At 42.8% G+C, this 20,779-nt stretch overlaps 2 protein-coding genes across 4 annotated transcripts; one reads left to right on the forward strand and one right to left on the reverse strand.

The window, feature by feature from the left end:
- Positions 1-72: 72 nt before the first annotated feature.
- nacad (NAC alpha domain containing) lies at positions 73-13,550 on the forward strand. 2 transcript variants are annotated; one of them, XM_046044672.1, is made up of 11 exons: positions 73-182; positions 215-395; positions 3,500-3,783; positions 3,901-9,355; positions 9,585-9,833; positions 10,421-10,512; positions 11,046-11,114; positions 11,271-11,417; positions 11,503-11,637; positions 11,759-11,881; positions 12,403-13,550. In XM_046044672.1, exons 2-11 carry the CDS (start codon positions 311-313, stop codon positions 12,415-12,417), a joined length of 6,654 nt encoding a protein of 2,217 aa, XP_045900628.1. In that variant the 5' UTR covers positions 73-182; positions 215-310; the 3' UTR covers positions 12,418-13,550. The 2 variants fall into 2 exon arrangements, with proteins under 2 accessions (XP_045900628.1, XP_045900626.1); XM_046044670.1 differs by having other exon boundaries at positions 90-395.
- Positions 13,551-13,612: 62 nt separating this feature from the next.
- Positions 13,613-18,566, reverse strand: glipr2l (GLI pathogenesis-related 2, like). Of its 2 annotated transcripts, none has more exons than XM_046044674.1 (5): positions 18,168-18,566; positions 17,334-17,442; positions 15,741-15,844; positions 15,205-15,282; positions 13,613-14,386 (listed from the first exon to the last, which is right to left on the reverse strand). In XM_046044674.1, the coding sequence occupies exons 1-5, from the start codon at positions 18,178-18,180 to the stop codon at positions 14,220-14,222; spliced, it is 471 nt and encodes a 156-aa protein (XP_045900630.1). In that variant the 5' UTR covers positions 18,181-18,566; the 3' UTR covers positions 13,613-14,219. The 2 variants fall into 2 exon arrangements, with proteins under 2 accessions (XP_045900630.1, XP_045900629.1); XM_046044673.1 differs by lacking the exon at positions 18,168-18,566 and adding an exon at positions 17,590-17,685.
- Between the last annotated feature and the right edge of the window lie 2,213 nt (positions 18,567-20,779).

Here is a 20,779-nt window from a genome sequence, read left to right on the forward strand (position 1 = left end):
ACACACGCCCACAACAGCAGCATCACTGTGCTGCACCACAGAGAGAGAGAGACCAGCCTCTTCTTCCATCTCTCACTCTCACTCTTTCTCTCCCTGTCTGTCTCATTCTGTCTCATATTCAAATGCACACAAGTAGAAGGACACGTGCAGCAGGGAAGATCTGAGTGTTGGGTCGCTGAGCATTCGGGGGGGGGGGCCCTCCCCTTCTTCTTCTTTCTCTCACTCTCTCACTCCCTCTCCCTGTTCACCTTGTCTGTTCCGGCTGTATGGTTTATTGTTGCGTCAGAGCCAAAGAGAGCCAGCGAGAAGCATGCCGGGGGAGAACGCTCACAGATCTGTCCCCACCGACAAACATCCAGATCAGGCAGCTGAGGAAACAGGGCTTCCTGGACCAGGTAGGATCTCTGGGGTTGGGGATGGGAAGAAAAAAGTAATAAAAAGGTATATATATAATTGAAGACAGAAAGCAAGAGAAGAGGATGGTTAGTGTAGAGCAAGTGGATAGTGTTACATAGATTGGGGCAGGAGGGGCAGTAGGGGGTGAGTTAGCATGAGAAAGCATGGCATAATTACAGAGACTAGCTTTTGATAGTGTAAGATACTGTTAGCTAAACACAATCTGTTTGAAACTGGCATGTGGAGAACAGTCAGTTTAGAGCTGGGTCATTTCTATCTTTCTGTTGACATGTGCAGTTTGTGTAAGCTGTTATTCGGCTGCATATTGGCCTCCTCACTAAACAGCATGTTGTCTCCCCCTCCAGCTCCCAGGTATAAGCAGCCTCCCCAAAGCCTCCAACCCAGAACTGTGAACTCCCAGCCCACTTCTATGCACTCCTATGCGCTAAATTCTGAAATCTAATCTCTCGTCTAAATACACATTTGGACTTCCAAAACCTTTGTGTAATTCTCCCCCTCCAGCGCTCCACCCCATGCTTATCAAAACCCCAAGCCCAATCTTCCCCTTTCCTAATCCTGTCCTCCTTACCCCAATCCCTCCTCCCACTGCCCCATCTTCAGCCCTGGAATCTGCATCCACATCCTCCCAGCAATTTTGTGAGCTGTGGGTAAGGGCAGTGTAGAATTGCTCCTCCCTTCCCCCAGCCTCAGCAGGAGCATGACACAGCAGCATGGCAGCACTCTGTAGGAAAACACAAACACAACCACAAGAGCTTTTGTTATTGTTGCCAATTGTTTTATCTGGTCCTGTTATTCCTCGTGTTGCTGCTGTATATCTGAAGTTGTGAAATCATGAAAAAGGTAATTAAAGGAAAATTTTAATAGGGAGAGAGAAAGGTTGAGTAGATAAGGTGGCCATTAAGTTTAGCCATCATAACTGTCAGGTGTTTACAACAGTATACCCCATACTCATGAAACCTATATTTCGTGCAATAACTTTCAGAGACACAGTGGTCACAAGCCTTTGTTCCAGTGACATTCTCACTCTGATTGCATGATTGTAATCAAGGGGACATCAATAGAATCTTGACCCTCCCGATCTCTCATCTGCATTAAGAAAACTCCCTGCCTCCTCTCTACTGGAAGTTGTTTTCAGTGGTTTGCTGTTGTGGAAATGTCCCTGCTTTAACTTCATCATTGCCCTAAACTGTTCTTAGGCTTGAAATTATTTTAAGCTTTCTTGCCCTGAATCTTGGCAGAGGAGAGAGGAGAGAGAATTGTCGGATGCTGTGGTTATAACTTGTATTGTGGCAGATACTTGATGAAAGGGGGGGACTGATTATAACTAAAGAAGGGGTGGGGGGGCAGATGGAGAAAGACAAAGAAACATATGAGACTACAGGCGTGTCTCTTCATGATTCAATCTGAATCTTAGTTGTAATAGATGCTCCCCTTGGGGCTGACAGGCCAGCACTGCAGCCTCTGTGACGCAGCTCCAGTCTGCTCAGCTTGCTGCGGCCTGCTCCTTGTTTGGCAAGCTGGGTGCTCGATTTTACTGCATTCCCCCAGAGGAGACTCTCAGGCTGGGCCAGTGAGGGGAAGAGAGGCAGACATCCACGGACTATTTGCAGTGCTGAATCTGCAGCAAAGAGATGACAGTTATGCTAGCAGGCATAATACATGTCACTGACTTGTTTAAAAGCCTAGCAAAACAGTAGTTCAAAATGTATGCTGTCCAACTGGGATTCCAATGCCTAGCATATAAGGGAGAAAGATCCAATTATTCTGAATGTGTTCAATGTAGCTATTTTCTATAAATCAGGTGGACTGGATTTTTGTTTGCCTGTGCATATGGTCACTGAAGCTCGGTGCCTTTTTAGTAGGCTATGCAGGATAAAACCCAATATACATCACAATTACATGTTCAACAATTACAATGTTCAATACCTATTAACAATATTAGCGTAGCGCAAGTGGAGAACATGAGTTGGCTTTTGTGCATGCTTAACTCCGCATCTCTCTGATTAGTGGCAGATTTGACGCAGAATGCACACACATACACCTAGCACTTATTATTGGGGCAATGATCAGGCAGGGCTGCTAAGTGCTGATGACTGCATCCACCACCATCACAGGCAGGGCAATAGAGCAGTGAGGGAGGAGAAGCAAAGCAGATATACAATGTCAAAAGGTAAAAAGAACATGGAGGCGAGAGAAGGAAGCGAAGAGTCACAACTAAAAGTGAAACAAGGGGAGGCAGCTATTTATTCATGTGTAAAACAGGACTGAAGAGAGGATTAGATAGGAAAACGTTAAGAGAAAAATCTTGAGGGAGACACAGGAGTGGATACAGAAGAGTGAGTGAATTAGTAAGTGGTATCTGGGTTCCTGGCAGAGCAAGTGTTTGTATATGTGTGTGTGAGGGTGTGTGCTTTTGTAGCTGGCACAGAGCTGATCCACTTGTGTGTTATAATGGCCAATCAGCATGTGGATTCAGGTCACCGTGGCAATGCCCCAGTTAAGAGAGCAAATGAAGGTTCTGTTCCCTCCCTGTGTGTCATAGAGAAAAAGGCACATGTCACGTTCTTAAGGAAAATTTCAGTGAATGTATGGTTTTGTGTTATGGTAATCAATCCAACGTAAGAAAATCATTAAAGATAGGCAGTGGAACTGAAACAAATGAAGAATACAGTCAGTCAATTCCATCTGCTTCCATTTACTTTCCCTTTCTTTCTCATAAAGAAGACTCCCTCCCCTCACCTCTGTCCCCCTTTTCATCTGAATGATTTCCCCATTCATGATGACAGTTAATGAAGATGATAGCATGGCCTGGAAGAACAAGTGGATAGTTCCTTTTTGCCAAAGGCTAATTGTGCATTTGTGTATGTTGATACAGTAAGAGAAGGAGAAACAGAGAGGTGAATGAAGATACTGTACTGTATGTAGAGAAGCATTGTTTTCCACTTTCAGCCTTATGGTGGGCCACTATAGGCAGGAATATTATGTTCACAGTATCCCCCTTTTTCCTAATTCAAGATTTTGATTGCAACTGCTCCATCCCTTTATGTAAACTATTGTTTTACATAGCTTTTTCTGCTTTCAGACATGACCAGACACCCGTCTACTGACTCCACCCCTAGTGACAGCGGCTCCTCCCCTAGTGACAGTGGTTCTAGCCCTTCTCCTAGTACTCCTCAGAAGCTTCTCCCAGCATACACCTCTCCATTTGGACCACGAATATTTCATGCAACCCCTAGCTCCTCTGGTACCCCAAGACCTCAACCTGAAGGCTCTGACCATCGCAACAACACACCAAGATTGTCTGGAAAGTTAGGTGGTCATGGGCCATGTGGTCGCCATGTCCCTGTTAAAATGGAGAGAATCAAGGTGTGTGTTATTTGTGTAAGAACATGTTTGCAATTTTAAATCAAATATGGTACCAGACACATTTTAGTGGTATACTGATATGAACTTTAATATGTATGTATAATGTGTTATTCCCAGGTCCTGACTGGTTCTGAGGTGGAGAGTGACTATCAAGAGCCACAGACCATTGACACAAGAGTGGTAATGGGTCAAGAGACACTGATCAAAACAACAGAGATCCAGATAGGGAAATCCCTGGTTGAGCCAAGTGGTCAGGCTATCCCTTTGCCAGCTATCCCAAGCTTTTCAGGTCTTCAGTCACAAGGAAAAGAGATACAGCTGGAAATCAGCAAAGAGGAAAGCCAAGCCCAAAGCCCTCAAAAACAGCAGGCTCAGCAAAAAGACCCTGTGCAGCCCCATACCATACTCCCTTCCCCTTTTCACAACCCTGTTTTGCCATCCTCCTCCCCAGAGCCAATCACAACAGATGACCGTTTGATGGACAACCAGGAAGCGGGTCAGATCCTTTCTCAAGACGAAGTGCCTTCCCTTCCTTTATCTGAGCTGGCCTGTCCAGTTGCTTTGTCCTTCTCTGAGCCATCCTATACTGTTGACCCACTTCGAGTGGGTGTGCCCTCATCTCTTGACCCTGACCTGTACTATACTGCCCCTTCCACCCCAATCAAGATGGCTTCTCGTTCTTCGCACCTTAAACATCATTCATATCCTGGCTCTCCAGCGTGCCCACTCTCCCCTGGCTCTCCCTCAGACAGCGAGGAACTCTGTTCCCCTCTCACTTCTCCCTCTGGCTCTTATATCACAGCAGAGGGAGGGAGCTGGGCCTCCTCTTACACATCTTCCACCTCCCCCTCCACTTCTCCCAACCTGCTCCTCACAGAAGAAGCACAGGAGGCCCCTGCTTGCTTTGTGAGCTCCTTATCAGAGATTGGAGATGAAGTTGCAGAGGAAAAGGGACGAGTAGAAATAGAAATAGCCCAGAGCAGTTCAGGGGACTTCTGCCTGTACCGTCCTGAGGAATTTGTCATGAATTCACAGATAGGTATAACAGGGACAGTGATACTCGAGGAGGAAGAGGCTCCAAAAGGGGATGAAATCAAGATTTCCAGAGAAAGTTGTCGTCCTTGCTGGGTGACTGAGGATACATCCCCTCTAAGGAGCAGCAGCAGCCGTAGCAGTGACTCCCAGGAGGATGGAGGAGAGTCTGAAAGCTCACTCTGCCCACTGGAAGAGGCCAGTGCTGGGAAAGCAGAATACTCTAGACCCATACAGACAGGCCTGAAACTGCAACTGGAGGCATGTATATCAGAGGAACATTATGGACAGATGGATGACCACTCAGAATTACCCTCCACTGCCTTGACTCCTGACTCAGAGAACATGACCATGGCCTCATCTAGCCTTAGCCCTGACTCACCTGTCATTCCCCTGGATGCCTTCTGTCCTGGAGCCTTTGGTAGGCTCAGCCCCAGTTCTTTCTTGTTCTCCCAGGCAGCCTGTGCTGATGATATACCAGAGGAGGAAAGGATGATCCCTGCCTCCCTCATCTCCTTTCCCCTCCACACGAGCCTTATCTTTAAGGCGGATTCAATGGAAATTACCCTCTTCCCCACAGAGGAAGAGAATGAAATAGGAGAAGTTAATGACAGAAATGAAGGAAAGGATGTTAATGCATATGCAGCAGGAGAGGAGGAGGCGGATGTTGAAGATGACGATGATGATGAAGAGGATGATGATTTTGATTATGATGATGATGATGATGTTGATTTCAATGCTAGTGGAGTTGCTGACAGGAATAATGATGATGAAAACAATGAAGACAGTGACAATGAGGACCATGATGAGGCAGGTGGGGAAGCTAAGGTAGAGGTGAAAGTGGTAGAAGGAGAGGAAAAGGAGGAAGAAGAAGAGCAGGAAAAGGAGGAAGAGAAGCGCGATAGCAAAGCAGTGGAGGATCCTACAGGTGAGGACAGCTCAGCATCCTTCCTTCATTCACTTTCAGAGACATCAATCAATGAGGGGTTGGACGAAGCCTTCTGTTTCCAAGATGATACAGATGACTCATTAGATTCTGCCTCCTATAATGGAGAAGAAGACGAACGTCTGTACAGCACTGAGAGGCATGCACAAACATTAGAACCCACACCAGTGGATGCACTTGGTCCAACTGAAATCCAACCAGAACCTGAACAGGGGTCTACCATTGGAACAGGTCAAACTGAACCTTTGCACACACAACTGAGCAATGACAAACTAGCGGATCACCCAAAAGCCACCTGTCTTTCTGAAGCCATTTCTGTACACCCCAAAGACAACAATATAGAACCCAAACATTTGGATGAACCTAAACCCCCTGAACCTCAGTCAGACCCTGAACAGGAATCTACCTTTGAAACAGGTCAGACAAAACCTTTGCACACGCAAGTGAGCACAGACCAACTAGTGGATTGCCATTCAGAAGCAATTTGTTGTCAGCTGGAGTCCTCCAGCAACCTGGATGAGAGTGGGAGTGAGAGTGAGATGATGGATATCTCTGGTTCTTCCAACCCCCTTGAGCAGCTTAAAGACAGCCCTCATTTTAACCCTTCCACCACTCCTATTGTCATTCAGGCTCCACCTGACCCTGCTGCTGAGTTCCACATCTATCCTCCTTCTGCCACTCCCACACAGGAGATGACAGACTTTAACAGTTCGGTTCTTCCAGAAGAATTGACGGAGGAAAATCCCCAGATGAAAGATGTTGATTTGAAACAGAGCAATGATTATTCAGGGGACGAACCCACAGAGGAACCAGAAAGAGACTCTTTCAAATTGCTCATCAAGCCTCGTCATTATCAGCCAGAAAGCCACAGGACTGTAGGAGCAAGTAGACTTGTATTATCAAAGTCTTTCTCCAATAAATCTGAGGTGCCTGGAGGAGCAGAGGCGATGTGTAGTGACACTGAGCTTGACCAGAAGAATGGGAATCCCTCAGCTGAGTCTATGAGTGTGGAGTGTAAAAACACTGATTCTGGACCCTCTCTGAATATGGCCACTGCCACCAATGACTTGAATAAAGGTGTTCTTCTTCTCTCCTGCCCTAAAGACCCTAGTCCCAACCCCAGCAATATCCCTGTTTCTGCCTCTCCAGAAGTCATCTCAGAACTTGCTGACAATCTGGCCCTGACCCCTGAACACTGCCCCAGTGATTCTGCCCAGGAGAACCTGAGGGAAAACACCCTCACTGCTGATGAGGGGGTGCTGGGAGCTGTTGGATCCCCACACTCTCCCCTTGCTATCTCACCCAAAAGGGAAAACTCAGAAACAGACACGAGCAGGGAGATGGCTCCTGGAGCTGGAGCATGGTGTGATGACAGGATTGGGCTAGGTTTTGGTCTAGGATTATCATCAGGCGCTGAGTTTGGTGTCTGGGGAGCAGGGGAGTCTCTCTCCCTGTCTCTGGGGAAGAGGTACGAGTTAGAGGCGGAGAGTTTGCTTATGTGTGACACAGATGGCCAGAGTACACAGATGGCTGTGGTTCCCAACATGGGCAGTGAAGTGTGCAAAAATTATGACAATGTTCTGGGTTCTGTTCTGGATGAGGAAGATAACAACAGTCTATGTGGTAAGAGGGACCAGATGGCGGATGAAGAATTGGTAGGAGAAGGAGCTTCTGAGTCCAACTTGGCCCATTGGAAGTCCATTGAAGAGATCTCAGAAGCAGGGGGAGGGGAGGATGGAAGCTCCAGATTCCCAGAAGATGATGTCAGTAATCTAAATCCAGATAATGATGGAGATAACACAGACATGCAAATACAAGACACCTGGAAGAATTCTAGCAAAAACAATGCCTTTGACTCCTTGGAAGTAGCTATGTGTGGAAGTCTGAATGCGCTATCAGAGGAAGTGAGACCCCAGAGTGTGAGTGTCAATGTCAGAGAGTCTGTGTCCAATATTCCACTTGAGGAGATGCCACCTCAGGTTTCTGACACAATTTCTAATGAAGACGGAGAAACAACAGACAGTTCCATAAACCAGACATCAGACACAAGACAGGTAGCGTCCTCAAAAGAAGGTATCAGAAGTATGTCAGTACCATTAGTTGAAACTCACGGGAACAAAGCTGTAACAAACCAACATCTCAGTTCAACCGATAAAACCAAGTCAAGATGTCATACTAGTCCAGAGTGTCACACAAGCACTCCGGAGAGTAATAAAGCATTTTCTTTGCTACATGGATCATTTGGCTCCTTTACTCCTAAATGTAAATCTAATGAATCAAGACCAAGTAGAGCTTGTAAAGACAAGATGGAAAATTCTGGTTCTCTGTCAGAACCAGAGGTGGTGGAGCCTCACACTGAAGGCCAAAGAAAAGTTGATGTCAGTCCTGTGACTGAAAGACTTGTTAATGAACCAAAGACTGAAGATGCCTTTAGAGGACAGCAGTGTGTTGTTTGTAACTCAGGGGAAGAAGATGAGGAAGAAAAATCAGAAGACAAAGCTAAAAGAGGCGAAGAGAAAGATAAGAAGAACAAAAAAGGAATATCAACCTCTCCTGCACCGAATGGTCCAGAGCACTTTGTGTGTCACACCCCTAAAGGGGAACTTTGCACAGATAAACCACTTGCTGCTAAGAATGGGAGGAGAGGGAAGCAGAACAAACACAGAGCATCTCAGAAAGGCAGTCATGCTGATTCGAGCCCTGAATCAGTTGATGATCCAAAGAAACCTTCTGTTCCATTAAATGCTGCTGCAGATGGATGGTCAAAGGGGGTCGCAGACAATTCTAAAACTAAAAAAGGCAGAAAAGCAAAAAACAAAGCTCCATTGTCGTACTGTCAAAAGAGGACATCTGAGACAGACAATGCAGAATCTGGTTCACAGATACAGGGGGATGACAGTCGCAGTTCTAGCCATGGATACTGCAACTCTGCCACACATAAACCAGACAACCTCAATGTGGCGGCAATGAACCAAGAATTACATCAGAAACAGGAAGTGCTTGATAACAGACCACTATCTGATAATCAGGGAGGAAGCACAGTGGACATTAATGACAACAACATAGATACTGGCCACAGCCCACCTTCCCAGGATACCATATCATATTATCTGGCTCCACTTTCTTCCTCAACATCTCCCGTTTCCTCCTCCTCCCCTCTACCTTGTGCCTCCACAGATCCAGAGGATAAACTTCCCACACCTGTGCAGGAATCCCAACCTATTGTCTCAGCCAAGTCTTCACACACCATGTGCCCCATCGCCCCTTCAATTTGCTCTACCTCTCCCACAACACAACAAGATTCCCAATTTCTTTCTAACAACAACCTCCAAGAGGTCACTGCTGTCCTTTCTACATCAACCACATCTGCCACAAGTGTCTCTTCACCCTCATTCTCCACTGCCATGCTGTTAAGCCTGTCCCAGCCCACCCAAGAGTCGTCTTCACCTGGGTCTGGGACTCTGGATTCAGCATGTGTTCCAGACCCTACTTCCGGTGCCCAGTCCTATTCACAGTCTCAGCCTAATCTCAACATCCAGCCTCACAAACAAATCGAGGAAGGTCGCACATGGAGCACACAAGACAGGTGCAGAGGTGAGTATGGAAATGATGACTTGTTAGATTGATACACAGGAATTCCTTGTTCTTACTGACAACAGTTAAAGGGTGCTATGAAAGTTGGGGTTGTTGTCAAAAAGAAAAATTGCCAATCCCCTGTTCCTGGTTGGTTTTAAGCAACAAAAAATAAGCTAAAGTTTGTTAAAACAAAGTAAAATGTGAGCTTCCTTATACAAATATGATCAATTAATGTGTGCTCTTAAAGGTCCCAGTTTTGCTGAGGAAGAGACAGACAGTGAGGATGATGGTCAACTGCCTCAGCGTGGTCACAGATCCCAGCCCAGAGGAGTTGCAGGAAACAGAAATGGATATATGCAGAAAGAGTCTGGTCCATCCAGTCAACGGGAAATACAGCCTTTCTCTGCCCACCAAATAGCCGACAGACACTCAGGCTGTCCAATCAACCACAGCCACAAGATTACTGAAGACATCGACCTATCCTTCAAAAACAATTGTGAGTTGTTTCTGAATCTCGTATGTGATATGGCGTCAGCTTCAGAAATCCCCTAAATTTCTTTGGCTCTGTGTTATACACTCCACCCTTTTCTTTCTGCCTCTTTTCGTGTGTCTTTCTGCTAGTTCTATAGTAAACCTGGAGTTATTGTTATAATGTGATACATGTAGGCTACATGTGTTTGAATTTAAAATGATGATCCAAGACAGAATAGCTTGAAGTGGCTGTGCTTTTATGACAAAGGACATCACAAGATATGTAAATTCTCAGCATTATATAGTTGACTGTTTGAATTATGGATGAAGTGGGCTCTCTTGTTACCAAAAGTGCATTGCATATCATTTAAAAATCACATAGTATTGAGATATAATTAAATTCATTTCCCATAGGCTAATTAAATTTCCTGGTGTTGATTAAATGAGCTTTTGGATTTTTTTAATGAACACTATTTATCAGCATAGCACTAATGAGATAGAGTCACTAATGCCCTCATTACTTCTACTTTGGTGATTTGTTTCTATAGCAATAAGGATATTATAAGCCTCACTACATGCACTTGAATGTATGTTGAATATGTGCTTGTGTAGGTTCCATTTTGGCTTCCTGTAATGAGTCTGAGAGTGAGGGGTCAGTGCCTGAGCTAGAGGAGCCAGAGCCATTGAGACCATCAGAGCCCCAGGTGAGTCTGTTCACGCTGCTCATCTCTGCTTGTACTGAGTTATCCCCACATCATTTTAAACATCTTTTATAAAAACTATGGCATGCTAGAGAGGACATGAGTAAAACAATGATGATAAAGTAATGATTTCACAATTAGAAGGAAACAGTTTGCTTCACATTGAAATAATGAATCACATGTCATATTTGGCCCTCTGTATGTAATTTGTCATGGTATGTAAGCTTTTCTTTGCTCTTGCACTTTTGAGAGATAATCTGCTATTGCCCTACTTTTTTATTTTTATTTTTGATTGGTTGATGAAGTTTAAGGATATTTATGTTCTTTCTCTTTCTTTTTTTTTTTTTTACGAACCGCTGTTACTGCTGCTGTTAAATACATCACTTCCTGTATGTGCACGAGAAAATAAAGCTGCCTGGCAACTGCAAAATAGCAGCAAAAATGTTTTTGTGTATAAGATGAGTCACTTTTGGTGATATTAACAAAACTGAAATTATTATTGCAGTAAAGGAATTCATATATGGTTTTTCCTTCAGTCTATCTCCTCTGCAGATGAAGGGCTAAACAGACCAAAACAGAGCCGCAGTGAGAAGAAGGCCCGCAAGGTCAGAGAAACTGAAAAGAATAAAAATAGAATTAATGAAGTGGTCAAAGAAATTATCAAACTGATTATGAAACCAATTGCTCCTTTGAGAATATTGTTTAATGTGTGTTATTTTGTCTGTCTTTCTCACTCTCTCTGCTGCTATACATGCCTGCAGGCTATGTCTAAACTGGGTCTGAAGCCGGTCCACGGTGTGACCAGAATCACCATTCGGAAGTCCAAGAGTATCTTGTTTGTTATCAGCAGACCAGATGTGTTCAAAAGCCCCGCATCAGACATTTACATTGTATTTGGCGAAGCAAAGGTAAGTCTTTCTTTCTTTCTTTCTCTCTCAAGTTTCAGTACATGTATTGTATTACCTCTCAATCTCTCCTCTCATCTCCTCTCAGATTGAGGATCTGTCTCAGCAGGCTCACAAAGCAGCCGCAGAGAAATTCAAGGTGCCTGTGACCTCGTCTCCCTTGGCCCCACCTGTCCCACCTAGCCTAACCATCAAGGAGGAGAGTGATGAGGAGGAAGAAGAGGTGCTTACTGCTAAAACTATTGTTTCTGACCACCTATCACACTGATATCAGTACAGTATGTTGTAGTGCTCTGTAAAATGTTTGATGTCTTTCTGTCTTTTTCTTTCTTTCTGTACATCAGGTGGATGAGGGAGGTCTTGAGCAGAGGGACATTGAGCTGGTGATGGCTCAGGCCAATGTGTCAAGAGCCAAGGCTGTCCGTGCACTGAAACACAACAAGAATGACATTGTGAACGCTATCATGGTGAGGAGGAAGGAGGGGGGAGGAGGGAGCAAGGAAGGAAGAGTGAGAGGGTAGAGGGAGGGCAGATGGTGAACAAAATAATGAGTCATAGCCAGTGAGCAGTGGAGTGCGTGGAAGGGGAGGGTAAAGGAGAAAGAGCAGAGGACAAATGACAAGCAGAATTTTTCCCCAGTAACTGAGCAACCTCTAAGGTTCTGTAAGTCATCCGTGCAGTTTAATGCCCACTAGGTGGCAGCAACAACTCACACTGAGATAACTGAGTTGTGTAAGTGACGCAGATGATTTTGTTCCTGATTTGGTGGAAAGCAAGATGAAGCTGCCTTAACACCACTAGCAAAAGTTTTCCAAGTAAAAAGAGAGCTTCTCATACTGACTATCCCAGAGAATGTTTTTTTTAATGTGAAACATCTCCTAGAGTTCCCCATGTTTTATTTGTTGAATTTTCAATTGTTTTCATTGTTTAAATTATTACCTACTTTCTCTATCTGTCCCTTCTGTCTTTCTATCCCTCTTCTTTATAGGAGCTGACCATGTGAGTGGTGATGATTTGACTCCTGTACCCCTCCTCCAGCCTATAAAGCCTAAACGCCACTGATTCTTCTGTATCGCTGCTACTGTATGTTGCATCCCCAAAATCTGCTAAATAAAGTTTGTTCCAATGTGGGCTGTGACTGCACTGTAAGACTGATTTTCCTGAAGATATTGCAGCTAGTTTGGTGTAACTTGTTTTAACATTAGGAGCAGCACAGTCCTTAACATTCTGCAAATTCACAAGGCCTGTTTTTTCCTTACCCCATTTTCAGAATTAGCACATTGAGTTTATGTGTAATGAAAAGTGCTAAATTAAATAAAATTGCCATTGCCATATCTACAAAACAACCCCCATGCTTTTTTTATTTTGATTTTTGCCAATCTTTAACATCAAAAAATGTTTAAATAGTATCATATGTAAATGTAAAATCTATAAATTATTTCAAATGTTTTGATTTGATAGTATGTGATCTAAAATATAAACTTTCAACACAAAATTGTAACCTGCTGTCACTCAAACTGAGTGACAACAATATAGTCTAAGTTAATTGTTTTTGATGCTGATGTTGTTTTATTATTTTAAAGTATAAGCAACTGAAAAACAAAAAAAGGCTTATTTTTCATCGGTATATCAAAGTCTTCATGAGAACAAATTTGGTTATTTATATTGTCCAAAAATGACTTAATGGGTTCAAGAGAAAGGCACACTGAATCATCACATGCTATTCATGTGTGGCAGATGCCAAGGACTGGGTGAAATAGGCAAGGCGAAATCATAATTTCTGGTAATGGCTTTTTAAAAGAAACATTGCAAGTATTCTGCATTGTAAGATTATTATTACATATAATTGTTTTCATGCTTTGCAGAAGTGGTCTGCAGATATTAAAGAAATACTTTGCACTGCTAAATTGTTTTTTTGGTCCCAGAAGATTTATGCAAGTCTCACAGTTATTCAGACCTTTAAATGCTCATTAATCAGTGCTTACAAGTACAAATGCTTGCATTGTCTAAAATGTTCTTAAATGAATCATACTCCATAGAGTTAGACTTTGCCAACACTGTGCCAGACTCAGATGTCACATTTTTCTAAAAAAGTGGATGTGTCATTATGAAATTAAACTCTCATTTTCTTCTGTTTCTCACTCTTGTATAATGTCACACAACACAGATTACACAAGCATGCACACACAGGTGCCAAATTAATTTCTATCAACTTTATTGTACAAACTGATTAGAGTACAAAACACAAACCGGGGACTGCAGGTTTCTGCTTTGACAAGTGGTGGCAGTAACACAAATTCAAACCAAGCATGCTGAGTCATTAGCCTTAAATTACTTTGCAATGCCTCTACATGTAAGTGTAAAAAGTCTGTCCCTTTGACTTACGTAAACACAAATGTGAGGCTATGATGTATTTCAGTGTGTGAAAATATAAAAGTATTGGCAATAATGAATTAAATACTGTCACAGGCAATGTAAATAACCATCAAAATCAAGATAATACTGTACATTCCAAATGGTCACTGGGAATGTTTTGTTAGCAGTGTCTAACAGTAGTGCTTCGTCGTTCTTAACACTGCATCATACACATGTCTATTTTTCAAATTACAACTAGGACTTTAAGCCAGCAGATAAGCATTTCATCTTATAAAACCATTCCAAACTATGGTTGTGTGGTTCTCTACTAGGCAAGAATTGCTCTCCTGAGTATTTCCCATAGCAGTGCAGGCAGATACATTTTGACTCTCCTGGAAAATTAAACTAATGCCTTTGGGCTTCAGTCAAGTGTTGGTGATCCAGACATCTTTAGGTGGAGGTTTTAACCGGAAGGACGTTGTTCTCAAAGTGTCCCTGGTTAGTGACATTCCCAGCTGGGAAGTATCTGGCCACCACGAAGGAAGAACCATCTGATGCAGTGGCCTTACCGACACCTAGCTTTTTAGTGCTCTTCCACACCATTGCTGTGAAATGGCCTAGGTGGTGAGTGAAATGGGAAATGGAAAGAAATTAAAGGCATAAAATAGAGTGAGCGTGAGAAAAAACTGACTGTTAGGACATAGTGGAAATTGAGTGCACACAGACTTAAGTTCTTCTAAATATTTACAGACGTAGGAATTTGAATTCCTCTCTCACTCACCAGTCCCAAACCTCTGCTTTCACTCTGTACAATTTATTCCTTTCTTTCTCTATCAGACAACTTTATATGAATCAGTGTGAATTACTGTCACAAGCTCCTAGTACTGATCTGCTTCCTGTGTGATCATGTTAAACAGAGTCTGAGGCTATGGGAAATGATCTGGAGGAATTAGGGCAGACTGGAAATGGCATGTGGCTGAGGAGTGATACACAGGACTGTGATTTCCCCTCAGTTTCCCCATGGCTGGTCACTGAGTCAGACAGTCACACGCTGACTGAGGTGTGACATCAACACGGGAATAACAACAACCTTGCTTATGCCTGAGTAAACGTGAGAAACAAAGCAAGAAAAAGATACATTGAGATAAATGCTCTGAAAAAAAGAGGAGAAATTAGATGAGACAAGACAAGATGAAAACATATAAAGGGAAGTGTTTGATATAATGTATCACGGCAAAACACTCACACACACAGCCATACTGTATATTCATATCGGAAAGGTTGTAATAATACTTATGATTATTATGATATTGAATTTAGTCATTTTGCCCAATTTGTAGTTACTATTCTGTAGGTCAGAGGAAGGTTGCCACTGAAATATGAAATATGAACGGAAGTGAGTGAGATGGATAGACACTTCATGTGTAAACCTCACCAGTGCCAGAGGAGAATCCAGGACGGCTGAAGTTGTATTGTTTCACTTCATCATACCAGCGGTCTGCGACGTCTTTTCCTGCTCGTGCACAGGACAAAGTGTCAACTTAAAGGACAATCAAATCTAACTTGTGTCGTACATATTGATCAGAATGACAGCAACTTAAAAGACTGCACCCTGGAGCTTTAAATCCCTTTTGGGCGCATGTTTATGGTGCTGCACTTTCTGTCACCCAGTGCTGCACTGTAGGAGATGTTTTATGAATCACTCTGTCCCGCTCTGACATATTTCTCCAGTGAGTCATAGTGTCTGAGCTCTCAAACACAGTGCGAAGTGGAGGGGAAATAGATCCCAGCTGTTCAGTTTCAGGGTAGGACAGTCTGCTTTAAGCCCCACAGGCTAACCTATTGTACCTATGGAGGAATGTGTCCTATTTGATCTTACATATGTGTATAAGTATCTCAGGAGGATCACAGAGAGGGCTTTTTTAAAAAAGTAAGTATTTTGATTATGTGTTTATGCATATAGATCTGTACCTGATTGGTCATAGGAGGCCCATGCCAGGTTTTCTCCACAGCTCCCTCTACTGGATTCCACGCTGTGTTTCAGAATCCGTGTGCTGGCCAGACTTTCAGCATAACTGTGGAACAGAGGACAAATAAAAGTTGTGGATAGCACTGCTGAAGACTGTAGAAATGCCATTTTGAGTTGTGTATACTTTGAAGCTCATCACCTCTTCAGATGTAGCCTTTCCAGAAGCCTCAGTTTTTAAAAGCCTACTGCACCATGCTGTCCTCCACCCCTCAAGATAAACAGTGAAAAACCCTTACCTCAGAGGTTTAGTCTATGTGTAAATCTGCAGTGTTGGATGGAAACCGGATTCTCTAAATAACTGCTTTTGGTAATAAGTTTGATACTGTTACCCGTTAAAAGACTATCTGGGGCTTACACAATATTTACACATGGAATAGTTTGTTTTTTAATTGTTAGAAAGTTCACTCTCTACTGTACAAAGGAGTATATGCTAACCTATAGGTTTGATCAACATAGTGTTGACAGCATTTGCAATCTGGGGTGGTATTACCAAGATATGGTTCACATCTTTTTCTCTATTGAAAAGACAGTATTGGCAATCATGTGACTGCCATGTGACCTCAGTGACTCATGGAACATGGTGTGGATAAACCACAGAAGTTAAATGTCAGCGGTTGATCACAAGAGTTAATGATACTTTTTGGATGACAGGGCGAACTCCTGCTCTTCCATTACAAGTCCAGTTAGCTTTGTTACTTATTTTGTTGGATAATGTTCTAAATCTAAACTTAAACCACAAATTATTCCCAAAACATGCAGCTGTGTGAGCGAATGATGCCTTAACCTTCCTCCTAAGCAGGGGCGAAACAGTTATGCCTTTACAAACGTCAGTTGACACAAAGGGAGAGGTAAAAATACCATGTTCCAATGAACTGTGCTACACATTACATGGTAGGTTATCTCCAAACTCAAATGTTTACAATCAGAGACAGTAAAAATACAGTATTTAAAGACATCCACCTTAGGTGTAGACTGTTTATCATTCACATTATGAAATACTACGACATACTTTTTTAAAAATACATTTTAACGTATTAAAATCAATTGAGGAATTGACATTCTTTTTCCCCAACACAGATTCTTTGTGCTTTGAATGTTGCTGTACATTTCCATGTCAAGTATAAGAGAATTAGAGGTTGTTTAGCAGCTTAATGTTGCTGTTGCCATTGCACCATCAGACATGCATAAAGAAATGGACTGAAAGTCTATTATCCAAGACATTTGCCCCTCTATCCTTTCCGACGGCAATGATCCCGTTTACATTTACTCAACAGAATAAATTATCTTTGTTTGTGATAATGATATGAAAAGTTAATATAGCTGCAATTAGAGGTAACAAATTGTCAACACAACTTGTAATTACAATGAATACAAACCCAGACCCTCAAAATTATATTATAGTTTGTAGCTATTTCATTTGACAGGCTAGGCTCAAACTGTCACTGTTATCCAGAGCGATTTGACAATGGCTAGTATGCGTAGTACTTGCTAATTAGGTTTCAGCTGTAATTTGATCTGTGTGTGCATTAACCCACCGGGCAGCCTCTCTGCTCAACTTGCTGCTCAGCTTCAGTGGAGGAGCCTGGTGCTTCCTCCTGAAGTCATTGTGACACTGAAGCAGCTCCTCAGCAAACTGCTTCGAGGCTGAGACACAGAGGGGACAGAGACAGGAAGGGTTAGCCAACCAGAGAGAGAAATATGACAAAGGAGATGTGATGATGCTACAGGAAGATGTGTACATGACGACATAATATGAACTTGGAGCTGAATTGTGAGTCAGAGTTTCACCACCTGAAGACTGCCTGACCTCAGACAGTGAGTACAACCCGATGACAGATGATGGTGTAGAAAACGTCATCCACATCATCCCCCTCAGCCTGGTGCCTATCACTCACTGCCCTTTTCATAGGTCTCGCAATCTCTCGAGTGCTCACACAATAGGCACATTGAAACAGCCACACACAAACAATACAAATACCAATGCTGCCTAACAGCCAGCACCTACTCAGCATGCTACAGCATGCTTAACAAAGGATCGGTGAGAGCAGTTTTAAAATCTCATGGAAAGCACCACTAAAGAGGAAAAGAAATAAGTGCAATTGTGTATGTGCTTTGTCCTATTTTTCAAATATAACAAAGCTTGCACACACATACACTAAACAAGCAAACACACACACATGAGCGCGCATGCACACACACACGCACACGCACATGCACACACACACGCGCCCACACCCACACACACACACACACACACACACACACACACACACACACACACACACACAGTTTCATAAGGGGCAAAGTTCTAACTCAGGCCAAATTGATACAATCAAAGTTAAAACCCTCAAGGTGTAGTTTCCACTTACCTGACTTTCCCATGGTGCTGACACAGGAAGCCTTCAGTTAGATCAGTAAAACACTTGAACACTGAACAAAAGCAGCCACTCCTCTGTTCTTGCTCTCTTTCTCTTTCTGCCCCCTTCTCTGTTGCTTGCTCCCTCTCCCCTCTCGCCCTTCAGTGCTGTCTATCGAACACTGATGCTTTGGAACAGCTGCTAATGCCTTTATTTCCTTCAATTCCTCTCATTCCATGTTGAACTTAGAGCAGCTATGCTAAGTTCCCCTTTAGCTATTTATCTGCATGTAATGGACATTACTTAATGTGCTTCTTCTTTTCCTTCACTTCATTTAACTTAACCTGCCTGTCTCTCTTGAGGCCACGCACCCTACTATCTGCATGCCCTGCGTCTATCTTTATGGCTCAGAGGAGCACACACCCACTCTGTCTTCCCATTTCTACTAATGAAAGGGGAGCCCATGCGGTCTTTGCTGACATCATCTCTGTGAGACACATGCCCATATATGGCTATATATATTCTTGTATTCTGTATCTTGGTAGTCACTGTTACTCCTAACAACTGTAATCGGGACAGTGGCTTTCCTCACAATCCACGCTGTCATGGTGCAGCATTATGTTATAGATAAGGTGCCACTGAAGACAATAGCAGACTCTGAGATGGGCTGCACAGTGCCTGCTGTGGCCTACATGATGCTCACTGCTAATTCTGTATGGACATATCTCACTTTTTAAAACACCCTTTCACTTTCATTAATGCTGATAGCTTCGTGCTTAGGTCATAAAAACATTATAGCCTTCTATAAATATACCACTCCATCTTTCAGTTTCTTCAGTAACTTCTGGAATCAGGAGTTACCGCCAATACACCCAACTGTAAATGAGCGATTCTTTTACAGTACCTTCATCCTGGGTGAGAAAACAATGACTGAACAATTTGCCTACTAGAGTTGACACACAGGGAGAGGCAGAATCACCATTCATCATGCTGCAGAACAGATTTCTACTATTTGTTTTGTCTGTATGAGGTGTGCTACCCTCTGCACTTTAATGGTATTTCTGAGCAGGGCTATTTATCATTTCAGAAAAAAATAAATGACACCTGCTTTAACAAAGGCAGCAGTGGTGTGCAACGGAACCTCAAAATGGATTACCTCAAATTTTACTGTGCATCTCATAACTCAGCTTTTGAAATTTTCTCTCAACTTCTTGTACAGGCTACATATTGTATAAAGAATGAATACTTGCCCTTTTCTTACACCTTAATGTGTAACAGTAGAGTGCTGAGGCTTGATTGCTAATCTCCCAGTTGTGAGTGTGAGTTTATCCACACTTGGATTGGATAAGGCTTGAATAAATCATGGTCAATAAAAACACACTCTAAAGTTACTGTGCTGATATCAGTTACTGCAGATTGTCATGATATTGTGAATTTGTAAATACATTGATCCCCAGCGGAAGAATCCTTAGGTGATCCTTTTTTTCACCCCTAGCACCATCATCAGGTCAAAATTGTATGTTTCACATTCATGCACAACTAATCACATTCCCGTCATCCTCAGCTGTACTTTGTGTTTACTGCTAACAAAGGTTAGCATGCTAACACACTAAATTGAGATACTAAACATGTTAAAAAATTTGCATCAATTAGCTAAACATCAGATTGTCATTGTGATGTGTTGCCATGCTAGCATTAGCATTAGGTCAAAGCACTGCTGTGCAGCCTCACAGAACTGCTAGCATGGCTGTAAACTGCTATAAACTCCTCTTGAGTCTTTCCCCATTGATTTATTTTATAATGTTGCTGTCCTGGCAACTGATGCAGCAAATCATGCTGTGCATATGATAAGTCATAATTCCAAAGACAGCTTCATAAATGAGTCATATGTAGCTGAATGCCAGTTTGCAGTATATGAGTCAGTTTTAAAAGGGGTCTAACAATCACCATTTTCATGTGAGTTTTTAAGGCATCTTAACACCCCCCCCCCCCCCCCCCCCCACCCCCCCACCCCCCCGCCAGATAGTGCCTAAGCTGCTGATGCATCACTGCAAACACCACAGTGCAGCAAGAAGGAAACATCTAAAAAAACGTTATATACAGAGAAGCACTTTTCTGTGTGAGATTAACCTTTTCGATCAAATTTTAATTATATCTCGGCAAAGCAAATGTACCAAGAGATTCTCAGACTATGTCAATCATCAGCCCATGTATGCATACATTTCCTGAACATAAATTATTCATACATACAGTAATATATTACTACCATGTACCATGAATATTACTGCAGTTATTAACCGTTTAAAAGGAGCTCTACCTTCCATTCATCTTCTTTGTTCTGGCAGCTGCCAGACCTAAAGGAAAAAGTCTTTTATAAGACCCAGTGAGACTAATTCGTGAATCTTTATTTGAAAATATAACATTAGGTACAATGGGAACACGGGTTCCAATTATGTCAGCTAACATAATTATATAAGGGGCAAATGAGTGTGAGACAAAGCTGGAGCTGGAAATCTTTCAGGTGGAGTCCACCACTGATTTTAATCCACTCCACTGTAATAAAAGAAACAAACATCATGAGCTGAGGGCTTTTAAAGCTCTGGACTCCTGTTTCTTCATTGTTA

The sequence above is a fragment of the Micropterus dolomieu genome, linkage group LG03 (assembly GCF_021292245.1).
Source record: "Micropterus dolomieu isolate WLL.071019.BEF.003 ecotype Adirondacks linkage group LG03, ASM2129224v1, whole genome shotgun sequence".
In the NCBI taxonomy this organism is placed as follows: domain Eukaryota; kingdom Metazoa; phylum Chordata; class Actinopteri; order Centrarchiformes; family Centrarchidae; genus Micropterus; species Micropterus dolomieu.